This window comes from Onychostoma macrolepis, chromosome 23 (genome assembly GCF_012432095.1).
Source record: "Onychostoma macrolepis isolate SWU-2019 chromosome 23, ASM1243209v1, whole genome shotgun sequence".
NCBI classification, from domain to species: Eukaryota; Metazoa; Chordata; class Actinopteri; order Cypriniformes; family Cyprinidae; genus Onychostoma; species Onychostoma macrolepis.
The window spans coordinates 7420474-7435520 of NC_081177.1; the positions used below are offsets into that span (position 1 = coordinate 7420474).

General features: G+C 35.2%; 1 protein-coding gene across 1 annotated transcript; it reads right to left on the reverse strand.

The window, feature by feature from the left end:
* Positions 1 to 5363: 5363 nt before the first annotated feature.
* Positions 5364 to 14146, reverse strand: LOC131532286 (keratin-associated protein 5-8-like). Its single transcript, XM_058763803.1, has 2 exons — positions 13975 to 14146; positions 5364 to 5995 (listed from the first exon to the last, which is right to left on the reverse strand). Exons 1-2 carry the CDS (start codon positions 14144 to 14146, stop codon positions 5364 to 5366), a joined length of 804 nt encoding a protein of 267 aa, XP_058619786.1.
* Between the last annotated feature and the right edge of the window lie 901 nt (positions 14147 to 15047).

Here is a 15047-nt window from a genome sequence, read left to right on the forward strand (position 1 = left end):
TATTTTTACTGAACTATGTGCTGCTCTCAGGGCAGGAGTACTCAATATTCTTATAACTGTTATTTTTAGTGTACTATGCGCTGCTCTCAGGGCAGGAGTACTCAATATTCATATTACTGTTCTTTTTTCTGAACTATATGCACTGCTTTCAGGGCAGGAGTGTTACGGGGCTGACGAGACGTGAGACGTGCGGATCCATATGCAAGCTTTTATTGATGAGAGACGTGGTTATAGCAGGCAGGGTCGAACAATGGCAGACAGGTATATCAAAGGTAATGCAAAGAGTAAACTAAAACGGGCGTGGGTCAAACGACAACGAACAGTATCCAAAGGGGCTAGACAAGAGAGCTAATCCAAAACGTAAGCGACAGTCCAGGCAGGGGAAAACACAATCCGAAACAGGCAAGACTAGGAAAACTAACAGGGCTCTGTAGGGCTGCGATAAATGCATACAATACTCGGCAGTGAGGGAAAGAAAGTCCAGGGTTTAAATAAGGCATGTAATCAGTGCAATGTGTAATCTGTGACAGCTGTGTGTGATCAGTGCCATGAGCTGTGTGCGCGTGTCGTCAGTGCAATGAATGATGGGATTTGTAGTCTGGTGAAATGCAACGGTAGTGTAGTGCAGTGCAAGAGTCCATGTGATGAGCGGGTGACCTCTGGTGGTGAGTGAACGGAAGTGCATGGACAGGATTCGTGACAAGGAGTACTCAATATTCATATTACTGTTATTTTTACTGAACTATGTGCTGCTTTCAGGGCAGGAGTACTCAATATTCATATTGCTGTTCTTTTTACTGAACTATGTGCTGCTCTCAGGGCAGGAGTACTCAATATTCATATTACTGTTATTTTTACTGAACTATGCGCTGCTCTCAGGGCAGGAGTACTCAATAGGTCCGTATTACTGTTCTTTTTACTGAATTATGCGCTGCTCTCAGGGCAGGAGTACTCAGGTCCGTATTACTGTTATTTTTAACATACATAACATTTTTTTGCATAATGCCAGCCTGTGGACTTCATCAACTATCCCAATGTGCATAGGCTGGCATTATGCAAACAAACCTAACAGGTAATTGGTAACAGGAAGTGAGACTGGAGTTTCTGACACTCATTTCAGCACAGCAGTTCAGAATCAATTCTTACTTTTAGGAGACAAAACTTTATTTGTCATGCAATTTGATCTTTAAACCTTTGCAGACCTTTTACATTTACAGACAGCTATATTACAATGCATGAAAGGTAATATTTGGGGAAAAAATAATATGGGCACTTCAAATATAAATAAGATTCTCAACTAAAACTAGAGGAACTTACAAAGAAAGTTCAGAGATTCCCTTACTCCACACTGTAAAACCAGATAAGTTAAGAATACTCAAAACATTTGTGGAAAATTTGAGTAAACAAACTCAATTTTCTTAAGTTAGTAGAGCTTAAAATATTTATGACAAGTGGGGTGGGGCTGAGAGCCATGGGAGCCAATCCAAGCCTTACTTCCATGATCCCACCCCACTCATCACAATGATAATTATGTACAACTTGCTTCCATAAACAGCACATTTATTCAGATCTTTATAGTTAAGTGCTAGTTTGCAACAGCGCACTGGCATGCTAATATAGTTGTCTAAAAGACTCACGACACATGCAAATAGTCAAACAACATGCAGTATATATAGTCTTTAAGCTTTGCTATCCATCCTCAACCTAACCACAGACTCTACTCTTCACCACAATGGTAACACTACAAAACCAACATAACAGAAATATATGTAAATCTTAACATAACACAACATTTAAGTACTAACTTGTGTCTCTCTATGTCAATCTTGTGCAAAAACACAAAATAACACTTAATTTCTGCATTTGTTTTCCTTGTTGTCTGATGCAAGGCATGCTGGGAACTAGAAAACGCAATCGTTTCAAGTTCACCTTACTACAACAACATTTTGAGTTTACAGAACTTATTTCAATTAAGTCTTATGAACTTTCATTATTATTTGAGTGAAATTAACTCATTTCATTTCATTAATTTCACTGTTCGGTATGGACCAGTAATGGCTCCTGCTTTTTCAAGAATGTTATTCTGCAAAGAGAAGAAAAACTACATGAAACAGTTACGGTCATCTACTAAGAAATACTACAGCTAATTCATAGAAAACATAAAACACGTAACATGGAAAAAGTACCTTGGCAAAAGTTGTACAAGTAAAGTTGTACAAATATGAATTGTAATAGAAACCAATTATTATTATTATTATTATTATTTAATTTACCTCATCAGGAAGCTGCTAATACAAAGGGAACATGGCCCAGATTTTATTTTTTTTTATTCTGGTCTCACTGTCCTGAAATATGTATAAAAAAATTAAAATAAAAACATAAGTGTATGGGTACAGTAACGTATCTGTCTGAAGTATTCCCTCCACACGTCCAAATTTCCTGACCCTGCCTCTGCTTCAATTGAATTGGTTCATTCATTAATTCATTCACTATTTAGTTATAAAGCACATTTAAAAACAACCCAAGGTTGACCAAAGTGCTGTACAGATCAGGAAGCTCAAATAAAAAACAGAATCTATAACAATCTATAAAACAACATACATAAAATTAGAATAATACATTAAAGACCCACAGTAAGAAGATGTGTTTTAAATTTTGATTGAAAAGAGGAGAGTGATGACACCATTCGGATCGATACCGGAAGGCTATTCCAGAGTTCAGGGCCCGCTATCGCAAAAGCACGGTCTCCACAATGTTTTATTGGTTATTGGTTTATTGAATCTGTAAACCAATCATTTTCTTTTCTACCCTCAGAACATGTTTGAGTAAATAAAACTCCCATCTGTGAATTTCTTGGGGTGCCAATAATGGTAGCCAACATGCATTGGAAAAAACATTTATTTCATAATGTGAGTTTTCCCCACTTTCAATTGTTTAACTTCAATGAAAGTTTAGAATTTTGTGAATTTTTTGAATGAAAGATCAAAAAGATAAATGATGCAGATTTATTTTCACAGCCGCCTTCACTCATATTTATCAAGGGTGCCAATATTAGTGGGCAGCACTGTATTATTCAAGCTAGACCAGGCAATGCGCATGCGTAGTCCAAGGCGCGCATCTCAGAACTCTGACTGTCTCTATAGCAACTGTCTCTATAGGCCTTCTAACAACAGCTGCAGTGACGCGCTGACTTTACCAATTAGGGATTGGCTCTTTTGCTCAGAAGGCGGGGCTATACATATACATACTATACAAGTGACACATCTTGGGAATTCTATAGTCTTTGGTATTATAATTTAAAATCCGCGAGAATCGGAAGTTGCTGCTGACTGGATTTCAGTATGGTGATGTATTTCCAACTGAAATGGAATATTGAGAAGAGGGCTTTTTATTTTTGTGCTCCTCCTCTCATCTCTCACTCGCAGCAAACTAACGGTTGGAGGGGCGTGGTTAAGCATATTCTGCCCAAGCCATGGCCCAAGCTGTCAAACTGACGTGATCAGAGAAGGCATGCCATTCCAGAGCGGAAGCAAATAATCAGATTTTGATTAAAGATTACCAAAACAAACAATTTTTTTCAGAGGATTAACTTGCATGGATTAATTGTTGGCCTTAAAGGGGCCATCAGATGCGACATGCATTTTTACAAGTTGTTTGAACTGAAATGTGTGTTGGCACCCAGTGTTTTTTTTTTTTTTTTAATCTCGTTAAATCATTTCCCCTCTCTCATATCAAGCCATTCTCAGATGCCTGTCTGTGTGACGTCACACAGACCCAGGCCCGTCCCACGATTGTTGATTGACACTAGCGTTTTACCTTAGACCTGCCCTGAGTGAGCTGTCATCAGTCCGCCATTGTTTCAACACCGGAGGAGGAGTAGACAAGAATGGCTGCTAAGCGATTCAGGTGTTCTGTTGTTGGATGTATTAATGAACATAGCAGTAATCATTTACTCCTGACATCTGAGTGGATTAGCTTTGTTTTTGTTTTAAATCTACCTAAATGTGTTTATGATCACGCAAATCATTCGTGATCCAGCCTCACCTACAGAGTAGGTGAGTATAAGGTTCTTTTATCAGTCTTTTTAAATCACCTTTCCTAATAACGTGCTAGTTAGCAAGTTCCGCGGCTAAAGTAAACAGTCTCATGAGAACGGCTCATAACCCCACGGAAGAGAGGGGCAGGGTGAGCAGAGCTCATTAGCATTAAAAGGAACATGCACTAAAATGGATGAAAACAGAGCTGATTTTGAAAGGGTAAAACGGGTGTTGTTTCACACTACCATTGAGAAAGTTTAACCAAAGTGCGTTATAGAATTTTCATTAAGACCCTAAAGAATTATATCAACTTGAGGAAAATGGGCATCCGATGACCCCTTTAAGACAATAGGGCAATATAGCAATGTGTGCTTTCAAAATAAATATCGTACATTTTGATTTCAGGCAGACTTTAACCAATATTTTTCCATTAAGCAGTTATTCTTTCACTGGGATATTTGTGAAACAAATTGTCTGGGTTTATGTGTTTTTCCAAAACTTTTCAGGAAATTGCTATTTTAACATTTAGTGACTTTTCCAGGTTTTTCATGATCATAGCCTAAACCAGAAGGGTCACTGTAAATCCCAAGATCAGGAAACTGTTGATGGAGAGTGTCAGAACATTTGTGTCTGTGTCAGCTCTGTTTACGTTTTCGGTCACACTTTATATTAGGTGGCCTTAACTACTATGTACTTGCATCAAAAAATAAGTACAATGTACTTATTGTGTTCATACTGTATTGCAAAACACTTCTGCTGCTATTGAGGTGGGATACGGGTAAGGTTAGGGACAGGTTTGGTGGTATGGGTAGGTTTAACGGTGGGTTTAGGTGTGAGGGATGGGTCAACAGTGTAATTATAAATGTAATTACAGAAATTAATTGCAGATGTAATTACATATAGGTATTTTAAAAAATATAAGTACAATGTAAAAACATGTATGTACACAATAAGTGCATTGTACCAAATGATTAATTTAAATGTAAGTACACAGTAGTTAAGGCCACCTAATATAAAGTGGGACCACGTTTTCTAACTACAGAAATAATTCATGTACACATTTTCATTTGAACATCTTTATTTTCTCATAAGTTTAAGAGTTGATTACATTTCCATTTGTTGTTTCTTTGTACTTTTAGCTGTTACAGTAAATAATCAAGCTCAACAATAAATTTCTGCTAGATTTTTGACTTCTGTAATCTATGGACTATACAGTCCAACATACAGTAATTACAGTGTGCTTTTAATTGCAAGGGCATGAACCGGCTCGTAGCACAGCCCTACCAAATCCAGTTTGACGACTGGAAAATACTAGATCATCTTGTTTTAACATGGTGACACGTCTTTGCAGTCATCTTTAATATCCTTGAAAGCAACAGGCTTACAATCATAATTCCAGCATGGTGGGGTGTAGTTGCAGGGGTTACTGCATAAGTTGTTGCATGCCACTTTCTTGCAGTCATCCTTACAACCATAATCACAGTATGACGGGACAGGGTTGCAAGGGTTGCTGCAAACTGGCACACAGTATGCCACTTTCTTGCAGTCACCTTTACATCCATAATCACAGCATGATGGGATGCAGTTGTAGGATTCAGAGCAAGGTTTAATGTAGCATGCCACTTTGCAGTCATCTTTACAACCATTATCACAGTATAATGGGTTGCAAGGGATGTTGCAAACTGGCACGCAGCATGCCACTTTCTTGCAGTCGTCTTTACATCTAGAATCACAGGCTGATGGGATGCAGTGGTAGGATTTAGTGCAAGGTTTCACACAGCATGCTACTTTCTTGCAGTTGCTGTTAAAACCATAATCGCAGCATGGTGGGACGTGGTTGCAGGGGTTGTTGTAAACTGGCACGTTGCATGACACTTTCTTGCAGTCGTCCACCGGAGTGATGGCAAAACATCCGACGGGGCAAGAGTTCACTGACTTTTCACAAGACATAGTGTGAGCTGCGAAACAGAAAGAGAGATTGGGAGAGAATGGCAAAAACTGTCTTTAAGTAGCTATTCAAAAACCAAAATAAACCTAGAATCTGAGTTTCAATACTCACATGTTTTCAGTTGTTTTTCTTGATTGAGTTTGAAAGGCTCTTGTCTGTCTTGCTGGAAGCAGCTCTTCTCTTGCTCTGATGTTTCTCTCCTCAGCAGCCCGGTATATATTCACATCTTCATCTCCACCCCGTCCACAGCTCAGAGATAAAGAATTTTATTTTTCATGAGAGGGCAGGTTTAGTGTTTAGGATTAATATCGCTTACATAAATTAAATACAGCATCGTAGTAATCTTTGTGTTAATTAAGGAATTATGGGGAGGGAGGTTTAATGATAAATACTGACAGTAGAACACAATTATATTTTGTCCTCATCCAGGTTATAATTAAATTTCATCATAGAATAATGAATTTCCAAGCAATTGTCAGTTGTGATGACCTCTAAACCAAAATATTAATGATAATAATAATAATAAAATAAACATTTGTAACCCTGGACCACAAAACCAGTCATAAGGGTCAGATTTTGAGATTAATACATCATCTGAAAGCTGGATAAATAGGCTTTCCATTGATGTATGGTTTGAAAATCTGGAATCTGAGGGTGCAAAAAAAAAATCTAAATACTGAGAAAATCACCATTAAAATTGTCAAATGAAGTTCTTAGTAATGCATATTACTAATCAAAAATTAAGTTTTAATATATTTACGGTAGGAAATTTACAAAATATCTTCATGGAATGTGATCTTTACTTAATATCCTAATGATCTTTGGCATAAAAGAAAAATTGATAATTTTGACCCATCTGATGTGTTTTTGGATATTGATACAAATATACCCGTGCTACTTATGACTGGTTTTGTGGTCCAGGGTCACATATAAGAATAAATATTTGGTCACACTTTATATTAGGTGGCCTTAACTACTATGTACTTACATCAAAAATAAGTACAATGTACTTATTGTGGTCATATTGTATTGCAAAACACTATTGCTGCTATTGAGGTGGGATACGGATAAGGTTAGGGACAGGTTTGGTGATATGGGTAGGTTTAAGGGTGGGTTAATGTGTAAGGGATGGGTCAACAGTGTAATTATACATTTAATTACAGATGTAATTACATATAGGTATTTTTAAAAATATAAGTACAATGTAAAAACATGTATGTACACAATAAGTGCATTGTATCAAATGATTAATTTAAATGTAAGTACATAGTAGTTAAGGCCACCTAATATAAAGTGGGGACCAAATATTTTAATTAGAATAAATGGAAATAAATATCTTACATAATTGTACATATTTGTAGCATCATCTAACAGCCACAGATGCAGAACATAATAATGTAATTGTTGTAATATAATTGTCAGTCTTGTGTTTAGTTTTTCCTGTTTCCTTAATTGGTCATTTTCCTGTCCTTGTTTGATTAGTTAATTCTGTTCCAGATGTGTGTTATTAATTCATCCTGTGTAGTTAAGTTCCTGTCTGTTCAGTTAGTTTTCGTCTTGTCTACTCGTTACGTTCTTTGTGTTCCTGTATGTCTCCGTCCTGCCTTGTCTTGCCCTGTTGGATATTATTAAAGACTGTTTATTTGAGTTTATCCTCATCTCTGTGGTCCTCGTTCTTCCCCGCTGTATGCACCATGACAATAATATTATTATCATTATTGTACTGTTTATGAGGTCTCAAGCCTGCAGTTACTAAAATAGTCCCTTTTAATTCAAGATTGCTTATTAGGCTAAAATGCTTCATTCTGTTAGCCAGTCAGTAACATTTCATCATCAGTCTGTTGACTTGAATAGAGAGAGAGAGTCTTGTTGTGAAGGCCTTTAATAAGAGGGCCCGGAGGGCATTTTATGCCTAAAATCATGGTTTGGCCAATTAAAACTACGATTTAAAACATGGATCAAATTATATCATGCAATCATTAAACCAGTTCTACTGTATGGAAGTGAATTTTGGGACCAGCATTAAAGTTGAAAATTGGGATAAAAGTTTAATAGAAAGAACTTGAATTTGCAAAAAACATTCTACACTGTTAGACATTTCAAAGGGTTTTTACAGTAACTTACTGTAATTACAATTTACAGTAGCAAACTGTATTTGATTTATCAGTATACTACTGTAATTCATTCATTTTAATATAGATTTCATTAGATTTTATAATTTTTATATAGAATTCATTTTATTTTTACTCTACATAGGTACTACTGGCATTCAATTACAACAGACACAATAATTACAAAATATCAAATTCTTTATTTAAAACATTGCATGTATAACACTTAAAAATACAGTCTTCCAATGCTGGAACAGTGCATCTTCACCATTTCTCCTGTCTTAGGACGTTTTGCAGTGCATTTTGTTGTGATTTATCCTCACAAAGAATCTTTAGGCAACAGAAACAAAATGGGGAAAAAAGACAAACAGCCAAAGAATACATAGCGGCCTGCAAAACCCAGGTGCTGCTCCAAAACGTGGCCACCATCTTTGCTCACCACCCACTTTGACAGGAATGTCTTCTCTGAAAAACAAGTAGAAGAAATAGCACACTTTTAAAAGGCAAACCTCATATAGAATACACAAATCTCTCAAAACCATAGTTGTTTTCTTACCATGAATTATCGGTCTCAGGGTGGCTGGCATGTCCATTTCTTGATGCTTCATTGCAGTTGCCTTTAAAACACAAATACAAAAAAATGCAGTAAATCTTAAATTCCATTAAAAACTATAACAAACTAATTCTAAAACTAGAAAGGCGGCTAACCATAAAACTAGTTTAACTTAGCTAACATAGGATTTTATTTTCTCAGGCTACTGGCCAACATTAACTACTAACACCTGAACTAAATTTCACATTAGTTAACCTAATGTTAATATAAGATAAGCATTGCTCGTTAAAAACAATTTTAATTCGGTAACTTAATTCAATAAGCTGACAAAAGTCATTTGAAACGACAGCGCAGTTTACCATAGTAAAGTTCTGTAACCGCCATGTTGACGAGTAAATGTTACTAATGTTAGGTAAACTGGTGTGCAAAAATCTGACACAAACACACAGACAAACGTACTTATATTTTTACCTTGCTTGCTGGTCTTTTCGACACACAGCGTAGATGTTCTCTGGAGCTCTCCCACTCTCGCGGGTTCATCCCCGGGAAAAACCTGCAGCGCTGCCCGCTGCTTCCGTGTCTTTCTCGGACACGAGTGGCGAGGCGCGACTCGATAAAAAACAATATAGAACCCATTATATATATTATCTATAGATGCGGACAGTAATGTGATGCCCCGGTGTATTTCTGATGTACAGATGTACTCCAAGCGCTCACGCTGTTTCTGACACGAAGTACAAACGGATTTTCCAATCATTAGAAGCGATGTAACACGTCCAGTAATCAGTCCCAAGCTGTTGCGGCGTTATAGACACGGTGTGGGGCAAATTGTGTCAATCCAAATGTAAGAAATGAGGAAAATAAAACGACCTCAGTATAATGGCGCCAAAGAGACCGTTACAGTAGTATACAGCAATTTTAAAAAATACAGTAAGTCTCTGTATGTGGGGTCTGACGTCACAGAAAATTCCCATGATGCAAAGGGTATTACAGTTATTTACTGTAAAGGGAATTTGCAGTATTATACTGGGTGATATACAGTAAATAACTGTGGAAATTACAGAAATGTCTAACAGTGCATTAAGGATTATTTGCATCAGTTTAATAAATTTAATGTGATTGCTGTGTCAGAGACTTGGCTTGATAATGAGAAAATACATGAAGTAGAATTGGAAGGGTATAATTTGTTCACGGTAAACAGAGTTAATAAGAAAGGAGGAGGAGTTGCTTTGTATGTTGACACAGTGTTAAGATGTAATGTGATTAAAAGTATGTCAGTGACTATAGAAAATCTTTTGGAATGTGTAACTATAGAAATCGATATTGAAAGATCTAAAAATATAATTATCAGTTGTGTGTATAGATCACCAGGAACTTGTATAAATACCTTTATGAATAAATTATTTGGTATGCTCGATAAATGGAATGAGAACAAGGTACAAATTATATGTGGAGATTTCAATATTGATTTGTTGAATCCAAATGGAAATAAGAGAATAACAGATTTTACTGACACACGATATAGTAAAGGTCTATTTCCTGTGATTACAAAACCTAGTAGAATAACTAAAAATACTGCAACATTAATAGATAATATATACACAAATGAAATTGGAGGAAAAATAGTAGGAGGATTATTTATAAATGATATGACTGATCATTTTCCAGTTTTTGCAATCCTTCAAAGATTATTTGACAAAACAATAGGTAGGATAAATAGTTTTAAATTAATTCGATATAGAACACCAAAAATTATTGCTGCTCTCAGTGAGGACTTATAGAATCAAAACTGGAGCGAGGTTTATGCAAGTAAAGATCGAAATAGTACTTATGATGCTTTTTTTGTCCATATTAATTGAAAAATACTGTTTTTTTAAGAGTGTAAAGAAGCAAAAAAATGAGGATAAACCATGGATTACTAAGGGAATAGAGAAAGCATGCAAAAAGAAAAATGCATTATACAGGAAATTTATAGCGACTAGAACTATATAATCGGAAAATAAGTACAAGATATATAAAACTAAATTAATAAGTATTATAAGATTTAGTAAAAAGGACTATTATAATAAGTTATTGGACAAGCATAAGAATAATATACAAACAACATGGAAAGTACTTAATAGTGTAATTAAAAAGAATACTGGAAAAGTAGATTACCCAAATTACTTTGTTGATGATAAATTAAGTATAAATAAAATGAATGACATTGTCAATTGATTTAATGAGTATTTTATCAAAAGTGATCGCGGCGCAAAGAACTGGGGATAGGATAGATGAAATGAATATCTCCAGTAATGATTATCCAATGTTTATAAGGGGAGTTGATGAAAAGGAAATACTAGACATTGTTAACAATTGTAAGAATAAATATTCCACTGATTGTAATGATATTGACATGTCGTTAATAAAAAATATTATAGAACATATAGTAAAACCGTTTACACACATTTGTAATCAGTCCTTTTTAACAGGAATATTTCCAAGTAATATGAAAACAACTAAAGTTATTCCTATTTTTAAAAATGGAGATCGTCGATGTTTTTCCAACTACAGACCAATTTCTCTTCTTTCCCAGTTCTCGAAAATTTTAGAGAAAATATTTGTGTGCAGGCTAGATGATTTTATAGATAAACACAAATTATTGAGTGATCAACAGTATGGTTTTAGAACAAACAGGGCCATGGGCGCCCGAGTCCCCTGACCCGCTATGGCCTCCCAGACTCTCCTGTTCCGCCCTGGATGCTTTCCCCTGTATCCCTGTCTGTCACCGGCTTCCAGGGCGCCCACTGTCCAGGGAGGTACTGTCACGAGTCAACCCGTCTGAGTTCCTGTTTTCCTTATTTGGTTTGGTTTAGTTTCTCATTAGTTGATTGTCGATTCATTGTCCCCACCTGAGTTCCATTATCTTGTTTGCTCTTTTGTTCCTGTCAGTTTATAAGCCCTCTGTTCTCCCTCAATATTTTGTCCCATTAAATGGGAAAGTGAGTTGATGCTGTTTGGTTCTCCTGTCCTTCATTTATATTGATTCTACAACCACGCACCCGTGACAAGATGTCAATTTGTACAAATTAATAATGTTAAATCCGATTTATTGAAAGTTACTTGTGGTGTTCCGCAAGGTTCGGTGCTAGGCCCTAAGTTGTTTATACTGTACATAAATGATATTTGTAAAGTGTCTAAAGTATTAAAAATGGTTTTGTTTGCTGATGATACTAATTTATATTGTTCTGGGAAAAGTTTGGTACAGCTTCTGAATACAGTGGAAATCGAACTGAGGGTTTTCAAAAAATGGTTTGATAACAGACTCTCACTGAATTTAAGTAAAACAAAGTTTATAATATTCAGTAATTGACAAAGTAACAATAAAGTGAAACTAATGATTAATAATGAGGAAATAGTGTATGAAAATTTCTGGGTGTTATAATCGATCATAAATTATGTTGGAAATCACACATTAATCATGTAAAAACAAAGATGTCCAAATCCATTGCAATATTAAATAGAACAAAACATATTTTGAATGAAAAAACTTTATATATATTGTATTGTGCGCTGATAGTTCCATACATTACTTACTGTGTGGAGGTATGGGGTCACACTTATAAATCCAATTTAAATTCAATATATATGTTGCAAAAGAAAGCTATTAGAATTGTTAAAAGAGTTGATTACTACGAACCAACAAATAAATTGTTTATTAATTTACATGCATTAAAATTTGTAGATTTAGTTGAATTATATACTTTACAGTTAATGTATAAAGTTTATAATAATTTGCTTCCAAACTGTATTCAGAGGCTGTTCAAAATAAGAGAAAGTCAGTATAATTTAAGAGGATTGTATATGTTTAAGAAAGTAAGGGCAAGAACTAATGCAAAAAATAGGTGCTTATCTGTTAATAGGGGTAAATTTATGGAATAAATATAAGGAACTAAAAGTATGCAAGTCACTTTGTCAATTTAAGAAAATGTATAAAAATAAGGTGATAAATAATTATATGACTCAGTATTAAGAAATTGTGGTTGTATTGTTAAAGAATCGAAGTAATAGTCGGAGTGTGTATTTATGTTATGTTTGTTGTGAATTATGTTTGTATATTTTGGGAAATGTTTTTGTAATATTGTTTACTTTGTATTATTTAACTTAGTGAAAAGTGTCGCCCATTCAGTTAACTATGTATAAAGGGTAGGCATAATAAGCAAGGCTTCTGCCTACACCTTTTTCGGTAACTATGTATTTTTATTTATTTTCTGAAAAGCGGAATAGCATTATTATTGATTGATTGATTGATTGACCACGACTTAGAAATAAAGAAAGGAAGACATAAAAAATAACTGGATACCGAGAAAACAGCGACTATGTAAACACTGTGACCTGAATCAAACAGAGGATGAGAAACACTTTCTTCTTGTATCTACACCACTACAAGGGAAGTATTTTTTTGAAGCATTGAATTTTTAATTCTTTACTCTAAAGGACTCAGAGAAACTCCACTATATACTTGGAGAGGATAACATGGCAGCCAAACATATATACACCATACACACCATATGACATGGTTAATCCACTGTGTTCATTTGCTTTATTTTACATATTCTTCTTCATTTCATAAAATTGTAATTGTTATGATTAATATTAGAGATATTGTCTGCTGTTTTGTTTTATTACTCATTTATTGTCTTCTTTATTACTTTAGTGGTGTAATTATATTCTGTATTTTACATATACTTAAAATGCTTTAAGTATACAGTATGCAAAAATACAAATATTTAATTATTTTAAAGAGTTAATAGTGAATGTCATGTTGATATTTACTTGATATCTGACACGGATACCTTATTAAACACGGTGTTTATGTGTTTTCGGGGTAGTATTAATGTTTCTCTAATGCTACTGGTTGTTTAAAAATATTAAAGCTCATTCAGATCAAAAAGTACTTCAGAAATAATCCACTCACACATGTATACTTTAACACTTTATTTTTCATTTGTTAATTCTTTGTACATTTATTCGCATTTTCCAGCTTCACTAACAGATTCATTTCAAATTTTGACAGACGAATCTGAGGACTGAAACCTCACAGTCCAACATAATCACAGCTTTCTGTGGGTCAGTTGCAGTGGGAGTTGATAACAACACTTCCACTTATTGACTGGGAATGAGACGGACCCTTCATTTCCACAATGTCTCCAGGATTCACAGCCATCCGGAATGACGGTCTTGACCACATGATCATGGCATGATGTCAGGTTGCTGCAAGGGTTGTGCTGAGAAAGCGGCTTGATGCAGCTGTACACCTGCTTCCACACGCTCCACTGCATTTACAGCCATCCTGCACCACAACAGCCTCACGACCACAGCATGCCACACAGCTGCAAGGGTTCTTGTGAACAGGTACAGAGCTCTTCACTGTGCTGCAGTCGTCCGACTTCACTCTTAAGGACGGGAAACGACCGACTTTCCAGAAGTTGTTGAGGGCTGACTTATTACAAGACATAGTGTGAGCTGAAACAATAGAAGAGAGAGATTGTGAGAGGGTGAATGACAAGAAAAAACATGAAAAAGCATGTTTAAAACAAACAGAATTTGGTTAAATACTTACATGTGTTCAGTCCTTTTCGGTCTTGATTTAAGCAAGTCCGGCTGGAAGCAGTTCTTTTCTCGCTCTGATGTTTCTCTCCTCAGCAGCCCGGTATATATTCACATCTTCATCTCCACCCGTCCACAGCTCAGAGATGAAGAATGTAAGTTCATCATGAGTCTCACTGACTTCATTTTCAATACAGAATTAGTGCAAATTTTTACAGCATTAGAGGAAAGTGTAATTGTTGCTCACAATGGGAAATTATGTTTAATGAGAAGTAATTAAAAGCAGTTTAATGAATACCATGTGTGGCATCTTCATGTTATGCAATGTTTAATGAAGTGCCAAAGCATGTTCATTTAATCACTCAAATGATTATATGTTTTCATGCTATATATGGGGGGGGGGAAATCTATAAACTGTACATACTAGAAAAATTATTATGATATGTAGAAAATAACTTTAATTTACGAATGAAATCAGTCTTTACACTTTAAAAAGTATTTATAAGAAAGTACTATTTCTTTTTTCTCACAAGTGAGTTTATATCTCACAATTCAGACTTTTTTCTCAAAAATTCTTCTTTTTTTTCTGAGAATTGCAAGAAAAATTTCTGAATTGTTAGATATAAACTCAGAATTGCAAGGAAATGTCACAAACCACTTTTTAAATTTGGTGATAGAAAAGTCTGAACTGAGATAAAAACTTTATATAGTTGTGAGGGGAAAAAGTCAGAATTCATAGATAAAAAGTCAATTACCTTTTTATTTTTTATTCCATGGTGGAGCAAAAAAAAAAGAAAAGAATTGTAATA

Excerpts from the sequence above, each read along its gene's own strand:
- LOC131532286 (XM_058763803.1), bottom strand. The coding sequence starts at position 14,146 with ATGTCTTGTAATAAGTCAGCCCTCAACAACTTCTGGAAAGTCGGTCGT. Across the intron at positions 5,996-13,974 it reads TGTTGTGGTGCAGGATGGCT|CTCACACTATGTCTTGTGAA; the intron begins GTAAATGCAGTG and ends TCTGTTTCGCAG.